Source organism: Podarcis melisellensis (genome assembly GCF_964234715.1).
Source record: "Podarcis melisellensis genome assembly, chromosome: 15".
Taxonomy (NCBI): Eukaryota; Metazoa; Chordata; class Lepidosauria; order Squamata; family Lacertidae; genus Podarcis; species Podarcis melisellensis.
The window spans coordinates 7,319,763-7,333,425 of record NC_138532.1 but is presented as its reverse complement, the minus strand read 5'-3'; the positions used below and the strand labels follow the sequence as shown (position 1 = coordinate 7,333,425).

At 47.8% G+C, this 13,663-nt stretch overlaps 1 protein-coding gene across 1 annotated transcript in view; it reads right to left on the bottom strand.

Annotated features, from left to right (window-relative positions):
• LOC309357378 (uncharacterized protein) overlaps positions 1-13,663 on the bottom strand; it is a 46,677-nt gene that overhangs the window by 14,115 nt on the left and 18,899 nt on the right. The window contains exons 14-21 of the mRNA XM_081889511.1: positions 8,042-8,234; positions 7,271-7,425; positions 6,532-6,638; positions 5,717-5,841; positions 4,540-4,884; positions 3,876-4,021; positions 2,603-2,681; positions 1,810-2,028 (exon numbers count right to left, since the gene is read on the bottom strand). Of these exons, the coding sequence (XP_081745637.1) occupies positions 1,810-2,028; positions 2,603-2,681; positions 3,876-4,021; positions 4,540-4,884; positions 5,717-5,841; positions 6,532-6,638; positions 7,271-7,425; positions 8,042-8,234 (1,369 nt within the window). The remainder of the gene's footprint in view (positions 1-1,809; positions 2,029-2,602; positions 2,682-3,875; positions 4,022-4,539; positions 4,885-5,716; positions 5,842-6,531; positions 6,639-7,270; positions 7,426-8,041; positions 8,235-13,663) is intronic.

Genomic DNA, 13,663 nt, shown 5'->3' with positions numbered 1-13,663 from the left:
CAAGCAGGTGACCTCGAGGGTCAACAAGGCATTTCAGCGGGTGTATGCTGATGTGATTGGTCCTCTAGCACCCTCTAGAGGCAATGCAAAGTATTACCTAATATGTGTTGATTCTTTTACAGGTTTTGTCTGGCTTTATCTTTTGGAGAGACCGAAAGAAGCCTTAGAAAGGTTTAAAGAGTTTTGTGACAAGGTTAAAAATATGCATGATGCTGACATAGATTGTCTTTGCACAGATGAGAAGCCAATTTTCTTTTTACAGGAGTTCCAGAGGTTCCTGAAGAAGAAAGGGATAAGACACAAAATTGCTAGTTCCGAAGAAGCTTGGAACAAATGTGTCTGTAGTAGAGTGAACAAAGAATTGCAAAAGGGAATGGAAGCGCAATTGCTTAGTTCACATCTGCCACATGAGTACTGGGCTGAATCGCTAATGTCATATTGCTACACGTGGTTGAGAAAGTTTTCAAAAGAGTTGGGATGTTCTCCTTTTGAGAAACTGTTCCACAGAAAACCTTCTGTTGCCCATTTCAAGGTTTTTGGGTCTCATGTGAGGACAGAAGCTCCAGGTGGGGTAAAGAATGCCAGAGGCATTTTTGTGGGTTATGAAAAGGGTCTCTACAGAGTAACTTTGTCTGAATCTGGTAAGGTGATTCTCACAAAATTTCTAGAGAGTGCTCCTGAACAGGAGAGAGTGATTGTTAACACATTTCCCACAGGTGACGATGATTCTGATGATTCTGATGATGAGTTTGATCTTATTGAGTTCAGTAGTACTGATGATGACAGCGATAGCTCAGACAGCTCAGTTGTCACAGTCATTGAGAGGAAATCTCACATAATGACTAGACCCTCAGAAGAGGAGGATGAACCACTGATTAAGCTTAGTACTGGTTCTCCAGAGAGTCCAAAGGTTGAACCAGAAATCAAAGAAGAGCAGCACCTCTTACGTAGGTCTGAGAGAGCAACAAAGGGTGTACCACCAAAGAGGTATTCACAAGAGTTTGCTAACTTAGCTGTTGCTGTTGTAAACGACCAAGGTCAGATTAAAGCTGTGTCTGAGTCAGAGACAAAGGCACAACAGAGAGCTGTTAACCAAGGTAATGCAGAAGCACTCATTCCTTGGAAGTCACACAACCAGAGAGGTACATTGGTAAAACCAGTGGCGGGTAGTTCCAAAGGTGGAACTGAAACAACAGGGGAATGTTATAAGTATAACAACTGTTTGTTTTCTTCTCTGGATGACGCTTTGCTCGCAGCACGCATTGATACTTTAGGGGGAGTATGTTATTCTAAAGCAGCAATGCGGCAGCAAGCAAAGGCTATAGCAGCCAAGTCTGCTGCTTGTGGCTGGAAAGCCAAACAGGAAGTTTGTGACTGTTGCCATGGGAACAAAGGGGCAGTCCATTCTGTACTGAGCACCGGATGTTAGCTCAGTGGGTTTGTCATATGACCTGTGCTGGAAGGACATGGGTGGAGTTTATTCTAACTGCTGATGAGTGCAGACATGTTTTCTCTGTACTGAAGTAAAAGACAGGAATAAAAGATGTAAATAGATTTCTGTCTGCTTCTTTCCCCTCCCTGGGGACACCAAAGGGGAGAGAGGAGCAGTTGGTGTGTTTTCCTCACAGCCTGAGGAAAATCGCCGGAACGGACCTCGAGTATGTAGTTTTATCCTGCCGGGAGTCGCCGGAGGGAGGTCTAAGGAATTCAGCCGGTGCCTGAACAGATAGGCACATACCTCAAGACGGGCTAGAATTCCAACACTCCCTGTCCTCCTGCATCTCAAATGGAGCAGAAGCAGCCACTCACCTGCCTTCACGTAGAGGATGGCGTCCGAGCCCGGGCTGTCCACCAACACCGTCCCTGCCACCAGGTAATAGGCCCCGCTAAGTCTCAGCAGCCCCGTGCAGCCCTCCTTCTGCAGGTAGCAGGCGTCCTTGGCTTCCTGCAGTGACGCTCGCCTCTGCTGGGGGGCCGAGCCCTGCTGAGGAAGAAGCAGCTTCTCCCTGAAAGATGGCAGGTCCACATCTGTGTGGGGATACCATGAAGCGGGAGAAATAAAGTGAAAGCTCTTCCTGGCAATGTACAGAACAAGGCGACTTAAGGCACATTTCCTCCACCCCAAAACTGGGAACTGTAGTTTACCCCCACAGAGCTAGAACTCCCCAGCACCCTTAACAACATGCAGTTCCCGGGTACATTGGATAATGTGCTTTAAATATAAGGTGTGTATGCAGCCTGGAACTTGGCTCCCGAGGGCATCCCCTGAAGTGTGACAAAGGGCAAAAGACCCCTAACATTCCCCACCTCTCCGCTATAAGGATATGTTGGCATTAAGCCCCTCAGTGCATCAAAGACAGATTGAGTGGGGATTTAGGTGCCAGGCAAAAATGTTCCTCCTTAACCAGGTCTTTGGCTGACTGACATCCAATGCCCTTTTAAAATGTGTTGGGGAGCCAGTGGGATTACTGGGTTGTTCTTGTTTTCATTATGTATTTTGTGATTTTATGTTGAGAACCGCCCTGAGACCTGCCGGTATAAGGCGGTATACAAATTTAATAAATTCTCATCATCATCTTTTCTCCCCAGAGAATACTCCCACCTTCAGGTCGCTTGCAAGCCCAGCGGAAGCTGCCTGGCTCTGAGCCTCCTCTTTCGCCACCAGCAAAGCCATCCCTGGCCTGAAAAAAAGAAAGAAAGGGGAGAGATGGGGCAGCTTAGCCTGTGGGGCAGTCAGATGTTGCTGGGCTCCCATCATCACCCCCTTGATCCCTGGCCAGGTTGGTTGGGGCAAGACTAGGGAAGGTTGTGGGAGTGATCAGGCATGTCAGGTTCAAAGTACTTTGCCTGTCCCAGGATCAGTGCTTTTTTCTGGTGGGACACAATGGTACACAAAGCCATCTCCTTTTTGGAGGGGAGGAGGAGGGAGGGCTCTTGGACTCCTCAGAGCATCATGCCTCCTTTCCCAAGGAGGCAGGAGGCTGTGACAGGATTCTGGAGCCCTGCTGCCTCCTTCCCAAAGCCGGGCAGACCCCCTTAGAGCACTGTGCCTTCTTCCCTAAGCTGGGCAAATGCTTCCTGGGCTTGGGGAAGGAGACGCGAGCCCAGGTCCTGGCAAAATGTGGGACAGTGTTACCCCTGTGGTAAAAATAGGCATGCATAATGCAGCAAGTTATTTATAATGCATCTCTATATACCAAGATAGGGGCACGGGTGGCGCTGTGGGTTAAACCACAGAGCCTAGGACTTGCCGATCAGAAGGTCGGCGGTTTGAATCCCCGCGACGGGGTGAGCTCCTGTCGCTCAGTCCCTGCTCCTGCCAACCTAGCAGTTCGAAAGCACGTCAAAATGCAAGTGGATAAATAGGTACCACTCCGGCGGGAAGGTAAATGGCGTTTCCGTGTGCTGCTTTGGTTCGCCAGAAGCAGCTTAGTCATTCTGGCCACATGACCCGGAAGCTGTATGTCAGCTCCCTCGGCCAATAAAGCAAGATGAGTGCCGCAACCCCAGAGTCGGCCACGACTGGACCTAACGGTCAGGGGTCCCTTTACCTTGACTATATACCAAGATCTCAATGAAGTTCCAGTAAATCATGTAATTGTTTTACATGTATTTGTTTTTTCCTGGCCCTGAGGAAATTTTGCACCCAGGGCAATTACCCAGAGTTCCGGCACCTTTTTCCTAGAAAAAAAAGCAGTACCCAGGACCCCTTCCCACAGCCCATCTCCAGGAGGTTGGCATAGCACACCCATTCCATGGCCACTGGAGTCCCTCTCAACTCTAGTCAAGTCAAATTATGGTGGTTCCAATGTGAGAAGTTCACCAGAACCTGCCTCCTCCCCCATCACCAGCCTCCAGCAGGGACCCCATCTCACCTTGACCTTCTGCACGGTAGCACCCAGGTACCTCTGGCAAGCAGAGGCTGCTTCGTCCTGCCTGCTGTAGCACTCCGAGGACACGCAGGCTCCATGCTCAAACACCCAGTCATCCAGGGGCAGGCACTTCAGAGAGGCATACGCCGCTAGGGAAAGGGGTTTGGCCATTACTAGCTGACCGCGGTGCCAGGGGGTTACTCGGCAACCACACAGCCTTGTGCACCAAGTAACTGCAGGGTGCCCCCTGGCAGGAGCGTGGTTTTTAAGTCAGAAGGCATGATGCTTCCTGGCAAGCCGCTCTGGTTAGAGAGCCTTGGCTAGGGAGGGCGGGGTATAAATAAAAAATATTATTATTCTGGAAGAGCTACAAGCTTGAAGGCAGCTGCAATTCCATTTTTACTGGGGCAAGGGAGCAAACAGGTGGAAAGGGAGGTTATGGGGGGGGGGAGCAGCAGAAGGTCTGAAGGGCTCCATGGTGCCAAACGAGGCCACCAGCCCTCCTTCCTCTCAGGGCTCCAGGGCTGGCGGTTGGAGCCAGTGCCACGACTGGTTTAACCCTGTTTCTCCAAATGTGAGCTTTTTTTTTGCATGGGATTGAGGGTGGCTGCATCAGGGACGGCTCGGAGGAGAGCCCCATTAGCCCACTGCTTTGAGATGCACATACCGGCTGCCTCCCTGTAGCGCAGGAATCCATCGCAGAGGCCCGTCAGTGGGTTGCAGCTCAGGCCTGGCTCACACCGGGGGCACATCGACTGGCAGTCCTGGCCAGAGAAGCCGGGCCGGCAGCTCGTCTTGACATGCACGGCAGCAGCCGAACTGGCGTCAGGGTCTTCCAGGGCCACAAGGCGTGTCCCCCTGGCAAGGCGGTGGCCCCCTGCAGAGCTGACCACGGCGTCACACCCCGTGCCCAAGGCAGAGCACTGCCGCTTGGCAGCCTCCAGCGAAGGGAAGCTCAGGTCCAAGGAGGGAGCACCATAGAAGGACTTCTCAGGGAAGGTCATGTAGGAGCCTGAGGGGAGAATCATAGAATTGTGGGGTTGGAAGAGACCACGGGGGCCATGGGATCACATTCATCCCGTGCTTTACCAACTGCACTGGCTCCCGGTATAGTACAGGGTCAGGTTTAAGGTGCTGGTTTTGACCTTTAAAGCCCTATGCGGCCTAGGACCCACATACCTACGGGACCGCCTCGCCTGGTATGCCCCGCGGAGGACCTTAAGGTCCACAAATAACAACACTTTGGAGGTCCCGAGCCTCAAGGAGGTTAGATTGGTTTCAACTAGGGCCGGGGCCTTTCCAGCACTGGCCCCGACGTGGTGGAACACTCTGTCACAAGAGACTAGGGCCCTGCAGGACTTGACATCTTTCTGCAGGGCCTTTGGTTTGGACTCGGTTTGGACCCTTATGTTTCCCTCCCCTTATGGTCTTGATTTATCGGCTATTTAAAAATGAGGCAGCATTTTAAATTGCATTTTAACTGGTATTTTAAATTTGCCCCCCCCCTCTTTCCCCTATTATGTTTTATTGGTGTTAGCCACCCTGAGCCCGGCTCTGGCTGGGGAGGGCGGGGTACAGTATAAATAAAAAATATTATTATTATTACTATTATTTAGTCCAACCCCCTGCAATTCAGGAATGCCCCATAAGTACCAAAATGAAAACTCAGCCTGGATAGCTCAGCTGGTTAGAGTGTGGTGCTGCTAATGCCAAGGTTGCAGGTTCGATCTCTGTATGGGACAGTTGTGTTGCAGGGGGTTGGACTGGATGACCTTAAGGGTCCCTTCCAACTCTAGGATTCTATGAAATGCAAAATGTCTGCAGCCCAAAGCAGCTCTGCTTACCGCTCTGGTGGGAGGCCTGGCATATCCAGCGGTGAGGCCTGTGGCACGGCTCAGCCTTCAGGAAGCCGGAGCTCAGGGCCAGCATGCAGGTTTCTGTGTCTGAGGGACCCTGTGAGAGAACAAAGCTGGCCCCAAAGAGAATGCGAGAGGGTGAGGGAAGTCAGAGACGGCGTCTGGCAGGCCTGCTGACTTGTGCCCTTTTGAGGTGCTCAGTTTTACATCTCGTCCCCTTGGCTTGGCTTCAGTCCCATGTTTCTCAGACAACCTTCTTGGAAATCAAAGCAAGTTGTTCAAGACTTGCAATTGCTAGATCCAGGCAAAAATAAGCCTGGTGAATGAAACAGCTCCTCTGAACGCTTATCTATCACACCTTCAGGACCTGAACAGCTCCTTAGGAGACTTCAAACTCCTTTGATAATTTTTTGGGGGGTTGAGACTTTTCAACATACAATACAATAATAAAAAGTAATTAAATAAAAATAGAACTCCTTTGAAAGTTGCTTAAGATAAACTAACTCTCTCCCAGCTGCAGCCTCTCCCCATACCTTCCCCCACATGCAATATGGTGGCAATGATAGTGGCCAACCTTACTGGGTTCTTGTACGGATGGCAAGATGACTTGGCAGCGAGTGTGTTCAATCTCTGCACTATAGCTGCTTCTATTATTTATTGACTGATTATTCAGAAGTGGTTCTTATTAAGTTCCATGAAATGCACTTCTAAGCAGGTGTGCACGGGATTGCCGTCTTAATACACAAATGGCCCCAATCCACCCATCCTGCCCCACAGTCTCTTTCTCAGGGGTTCTTACTTACCGCCGCAAGGCTTTGTTGAAGGGTGCCCCATCGGCCCAATGCCACAAGCCTCTGCCACTGCGAAGCCCAGTCCAGACACTCACCTCCAGCTCTTTCTGCAGCCAGACCTGTGGAGGAACGCAGAAGGTCATTCTCCTTCGCCAGTCGAAAACACGCAGTGGGGATCTTGCCGGCCAGCACACCCCAAAGGATGCAAACTGTGCAAGGCCACCAGAGACAGCAGGGTGGAGAGGCCTGAGTGCCAAGGAGGTGCTGGGAGGAGTGCAAAGAGCCTAGACTGGGAAGCCCAGCGCCATTACCTATGTAGGGCCGGCTCTATCATGAGGCAGAGTGATCAGTGTTAGAAACTCAACTGATCTAGACCTAATTTACAGTCGCCTCAATGGCACCATATTTCCCCCCAGTGGGATTTATTGTTATTTTTGTCATTATTATTATTCATTTCATTTATATACGACTTTATATTTTAAATGAAATCTCAAAGTAGTTGACAACACATTTAAACATCCAATCAAACAATCCAGAATGAAACCAATTCAAGCAAATGTTATTGTGTTTATAATTAACATAAAAATGAGATTACAAATTTATTTTATATCCTGTGTAAATACTTTTAGCTGGCCAGCCCTTGCTGGGTGGGGGCCCCATTTGTTTTTCTTCCCTGGGGCCCAAATGACTCTTGGCAGCCCTGGGTGCCATTTCAGATACTTCCTGTGCTCAGACCAGAGAAACTGCTCACCAGATCTTGTGGGCTGCTCAGCGTGGCCAGGCTCCCACCGTGGAACCTCTGGCAGAACTTCAGGGCCTGGCTCCACTCAAGGGCCGCATCCAAGACGAGGAAGAGGCATTTTTCCTTCCTGGATCTCCAGGCCCTGGACTGGGGGCAGTACACATCTGCAAGAGGAAATGGCAAAGAGTATGATGTGCACAATGTTGGGGAAAAACAAATACATTTCCTTCTCACTGAATTTCCAGCTAATACAGTACATGTGTTACTTTAAACCATACAAGGCACTGTCTGTCTAACAATCTAGTCAACACTTGTTTGTAGCCTCGGTTAACTCTGCCCCTCAACCCTGAGCTATTTTGTTGTTATTCTGTCCTGACAAATGTCTTTCTCTCTCTCATCTCCGCCCAACCTATAAATAGTTCTTGCATGAATAAAGCCTTTGAATTCCGGAAACTGTAAGTGATTATTCCAATCTAATTCACACAACCTGCAAAGTCTGCTAACAAATACATCAGACTTCCTTTTACACACACACCAGCTGGGCTCATCACAGCTTACCCCTCCCCATAGCAAAATGAAGCAGTCTAAACTGTTGGCTGTGTGAGATGAGCCCCAACGAAGCGCCAGGTGTTGTGTCAGTCATTCTGCCTCACCCAAGCCTCCTACCATGCAGGGTTGTGGTGAAGATAAAATGTGAAAGGGGAGGGAGGAGTCATGTCTGCTGCCCTGAGCTCCTTGGAGGAGGAAGGGAGGGGCAAGTATACTTTTTAAAGAACGCACCCCGATCCAGCACAAAGTACAACGCCTGTGGGGTGCACTTCCCCAGGTAGAGCTTGGTGTGAATGACTCCTTGAAACACGCAGAACCCCAAGTGCAGATTCTGCAGCCGCTGGTCCGGTAAGAGGCGAAAGGAGCTCTTGGTGTCCGTGGAACAGTCTGAACTGCTCAACAAGGAGACTCCGTCTGGTGCCACCTGCACAGAGAACAGTGGAGAAGCCTGCATGAATCACAGAATCAGAGAGTTGGATGGGACCCACTGGATCATCTAGTCCAACTTCCTGCAATGCAGGAATATGAACCTATACGGGGATCATCCCATAATCATGGCATTATTAGCATCACACTTTTAACAACTGAGCTAACCGGACAGGAAGGAACACAATGGACAGAATAACTGTCACACACAGAAGGAATAAGGATATAGTTTGAGTGCTTCACCTACAGATTTGTAAATCATTTAATGTGTCAAGATGAATGGATGCCGTTAATATTGCAGTTGTTGTATAAGGGAGTGTTATTTTTAATGGACTCCTTCATGGATCACTGCCTTGCCGTGGCGAAGGGGCTTGAAGAACTCAGAGAAGCTATGAACTATGCCGAGCAGGGCACCCAAGATGAACAGGTCATAGTGGAGAGTTTTGACCAAACGTGATCCACCTGGAGGAGGAACCGGCAAGCCACTCCAGTATCCCTGCCAAGAAAACTCCATGGACAAAGACAACAGGCATATAAAAGTTATGACGCTGGAAGATGAGCCCCTCAGGTCGGAAGGTGTCCAACATGCTACTGGGGAAGAGCGGAGGGCAAGTACAAGTAGATCCAGAGCTGATGAAGCGGCTGGGCCAAAGCCGAAAGGACGCTCAGTTGCGGATATGCCTGGAAGCGAAAGGAAAGTCCAATGCTGTAAAGAAAAATATTGCATAGGAACCTGGAATGTAAGAACCATGAACCTGGGTAAGTTGGAGGTGGTCAAAAATGAGATGGCAAGAATAAATATTGACATCCTGGGCATCAGTGAACTAAAATGGACGGGAATGGGTGAATTCAGTTCGGATGACCATCATATCTACTACTGTGGGCAAGAAACCCGTAAAAGAAATGGAGTGGCCCTCATAGTCAACAAAAGAGTGGCGAAGGCTGTACTGGGATGCAATCTCAAAAATGATAGAATGATCTCGATACGAATCCAAGGCAGACCTTTTAACATCACAGTAATCCAAGTTTATGCACCAACTACTGGTGCTGAAGAAACTGAAATTGACCAATTCTATGAAGACTTACAACACCTTATAAAAGTGACACCAAAGAAGGATGTTCTTCTCATCATAGGGGATTGGAATGCTAAAGTAGGGAGTCAAGAGATAAAAGGAACAACTGGCAAGTTTGGCCTTGGAGATCAAAACGAAGCAGGGCAAAGGCTAATAGAGTTCTGTCAAGAGAACAAGCTGGTCATCACAAACACGCTTTTCCAACAACACAAGAGACGACTCTACACATGGACATCACCAGATGGGCAGCATCGAAATCAGATTGATTATATTCTCTGCAGCCAAAGATGGAGAAGCTCTATACAGTCAGCAAAAACAAGACCTGGAGCTGACTGTGGCTCAGATCATCAGCTTCTTATAGCAAAATTCAAGCTTAAACTGAAGAAAGTAGGAAAAACCACTGGGCCGGTAAGATACAATCTAAGTCAAATCCCTTATGAATACACAGTGGAAGTGAGGAACAGGTTTAAGGATTTAGATTTGGTGGACAGAGTGCCTGAAGAACTATGGATGGAGGCTCGTAACATTATACAGGAGGCAGCAACGAAAACCATCCCAATGAAAAGGAAATGCAAGAAAGCAAAGTGGCTGTCCAATGAGGCCTTACAAATAGCGGGGGAGAGAAGGCAAGCAAAATGCAAGGGAGATGGTGAAAGATACAGGAAATTGAATGCAGATTTCCAAAGAATAGCAAGGAGAGACAAGAAGACCTTCTCAAACGAGCAATGCAAAGAAATAGAGGAAAGCAATAGAATGGGAAGAACCAGAGATCTGTTCAAGAAAATTGGAGATATGAAAGGAACATTTTGTACAAAGATTTCCATAATAAAGGACAAAAGTGGAAAGGACCTAACAGAAGCAGAAGACATCAAGAAGAGGTGGCAAGAATACACAGAGGAATTATATCAGAAAGAAATGGATGTCCCGTATACCCCAGGTAGTGTGGTTGCTGACCTTGAGCCAGACATCCTGGAAAGTGAAGTCAAATGGGCCTTAGAAAGCACTGCAAATAACAAGGCCAGTGGAAGTGACGGTATTCCAGCTGAACTATTTAAAATTTTAAAAGATGATGCTGTTAAGGTGCTACACTCAATATGCCAGCAAGTTTGGAAAACTCAGCAGTGGCCAGAAGATTGGAGAAGATCAGTCTACATCCCAATCCCAAAGAAGGGCAGTGCCAAAGAATGCTCCAACTACCGCACAATTGCACTCATTTCACACGCTAGCAAGGTTATGCTTAAAATTCTACAAGGAAGGCTCAAGTAGTATGTGGACCGAGAACTCCCAGAAGTGCAAGCTGGATTTAGAAGAGGCAGAGGAACCAGAGACCAAATTGCAAACATGCGCTGGATTATGGAGAAAGCTAGAGAGTTCCAGAAAGACATCTACTTCTGCTTCATTGACTATGCAAAAGCCTTTGACTGTGTCGACCACGGCAAACTATGGCAAGTTCTTAAAGAAATGGGAGTGCCAGATCACCTCATCTGTCTCCTGAGAAATCTCTATGTGGGACAAGAAGCTACAGTTAGAACTGGATATGGAACAACTGATTGGTTCAAAATTGGGAAAGGAGTACGACAAGGCTGTATTTTGTCTCCCTGCTTATTTAACTTATATGCAGAATTCATCATGCGAAAGGCTGGGCTGGATGAATCCCTAGCTGGAATTAAGATTGCCGGAAGAAATATCAACAACCTCAGATATGCAGATGACACAACCTTGATGGCAGAAAGTGAGGAGGAATTAAAGAACCTTTTAATGAGGGTGAAAGAGGAGAGCGCAAAATATGGTCTGAAGCTCAACATCAAAAAAACGAAGATCATGGCCACTGGTCCCATCACCTCCTGGCAAATAGAAGGGGAAGAAATGGAGGTAGTGAGAGATTTTACTTTCTTGGGCTCAATGATCACTGCAGATGGTGACAGCAGCCACGAAATTAAAAGACGCCTGCTTCTTGGGAGAAGGGCAATGACAGGCCTAGACAGCATCTTGAGAAGTAGAGACATCACCTTGCCAACAAAGGTTCGTATAGTTAAAGCTATGGTTTTCCCAGGTGTGATGTATGGAAGTGAGAGCTGGACCATAAAGAAGGCTGATCGCCGAAGAATTGATGCTTTTGAATTATGGTGCTGGAGGAGACTCTTGAGAGTCCCATGGACTGCAAGAAGATCAAACCTCTCCATACTGAAGGAAATCAACCCTGAGTGCTCACTGGAAGGACAGATTGTGAAGCTGAGGCTCCAGTACTTTGGCCACCTCATGAGAAGAGAAGACTCCCTGGAGAAGACCCTGATGTTGGGAAAGATGGAGGGCACAAGGAGAAGGGGGCGACAGAGGACGAGATGGTTGGATAGTGTTTTCGAGGCTACCAGCATGAGTTTGACCAAACTGCGGGAGGCAGTAGAGGACAGAGGTGCCTGGCGTTCTCTGGTCCATGGGGTCACGAAGAGTCGGACACGACTAAACGACTAAACAACAACAACAATTTTTAATGGAATGGAATTGAGATCAATAAGATTTTGGAACGCAGAAACAAAGTAAATCATCAAACCATCAATTCTAGCACATGGGAGGCCTCCGAAATTATATAATTTGGCATCTGAATGACTGGGGTTCATAATTGTATTATAACTTGGCATTGTTATAATGAGGCTACCATTGGATTATTGTAACTGAAAACTAATTATTGAAGGGGGGAAACCCACAAACAACTGAGCTCATCGGCAAGCTGGCACAAGAACTCACACAGAGATACCCCACAGGAATTAGAGCTCCTTTCTTTGTAATAATAATTTAGTAATAATTTTATTATTTTTACACCACCCATCAGATTGGGTTGTCCCAGCTACTCTGGGCAACTTGCAACAGAATATAAAAACACAGCAAAACAATCAAACATTTAAAAACTGCCTTGAGATGTCATCCCGAAACTACAGACTTAAATCTATTTAACTCTCATGACTCCTAAGCAAGTAGTTTTTCTGTGAAAGGGACAAGGAACACCTAAAAGAAAATAGCAGCACTCACACAAAAATGCCATTTCTAGAGCTGGGAAATGCAGGGCAGTGGATTCTGTTCCAAGCTGGTTTCAAACCGGCAGTGCTGGTGGCTGCATGTGTGCCATATCCCTGATGCTCATCTCCTTCCTTTAAATAATCTTGGGAACTGTAGCTCAGCCCTCACAAAGCTACAATTCCCAGCACCCTTTTGGAACGGGGGTGTTTTAAATGAAGTATGGTGGGTATACAGCTGGTGTGAGGGGAAGAGAGACTGCCTTCGCCACTGAGGCTACCTGCCACCAAGTCAAACGGTTGGTCAGCGAGTCTGCACTCAATGGGCTGTTGCATTTTTAAAACATTGTGTTCCATTTAAAACAACAACACTGACCTTTTATGTATATCTGTGCAGTGAGTCTTCACCTTTCTAAAAATAACATTGTGGGCTGATTAATATTCTACAGCCTTTTAAATGTGTTTTAAAGGCTGTTTTTGTTTTGTTTTGTTTCTGTTCAAACAATTTATTTGTGCTTTTATCCTGTTCTTTAATCTTTTGAACTGCCCTGAGATCTTCGGATGAAGCCGGGTATATCAATGTAATTAATTAATTGGTGGTTTTTTGAAATGCACGAGCAACACCCCAGGACTTAGCCAAGAGGCCCCCACCAGCATCAGGGTGAGGAATCTCCTGCTGCCCCGTCCGTCTCCTCAGGTTCATGCTGGAAAATAAGCAGAAGAGCCAGTGGGGTTTTTCCCCCAAAAGGTACATAGAATCATAGAATGTGGAGCTGGCAGGGACCACAAGGCTCATCAGTAGTGGTACCTTGGTTGTTGAACTTAATCCGTTCCGAAAGTCTGTTCAACTCCTGAAACCATTCGAAAACCAAGGCGCGGCTTCTGATTGGCTGCAGGAGCTTCCTTCCCCCAAGCGGAAGCTGCAGTTGACTTCCTTTAAAACGTTCGCAAACCAGAACATTTACTTCCGGGTTTCAGTGGCGTAGCGTGGGGGGTGCGGGGGGGCCCGGCCGCACCGGGCGCAACATCTGGGGGTTAGGGGGCACAAATCCACGGGTTAGGGGGCGCAAATCCACGGGTTAGGGAGGCGCAAATTACTTGCCTTGCCCCGGGTGCTGACAACCCACGCTACGCCACTGCCGGGTTTGCAGCATTTGGGAGCCGATTTGTTCAACAAATAAGCCGTTCGAGAACCAAGGTACCACTGTATTCCAATGTTCTGTTTTGCAAAATTATTTGGCCCACCATGGGGCTCAAAACCATGACCCTGAACTATCCCAGAGCAGGTTGTTTTGAAGCACTATCAAGCTAGTACTCCCGGAGTCTTGCATTTCTTTCCCTAA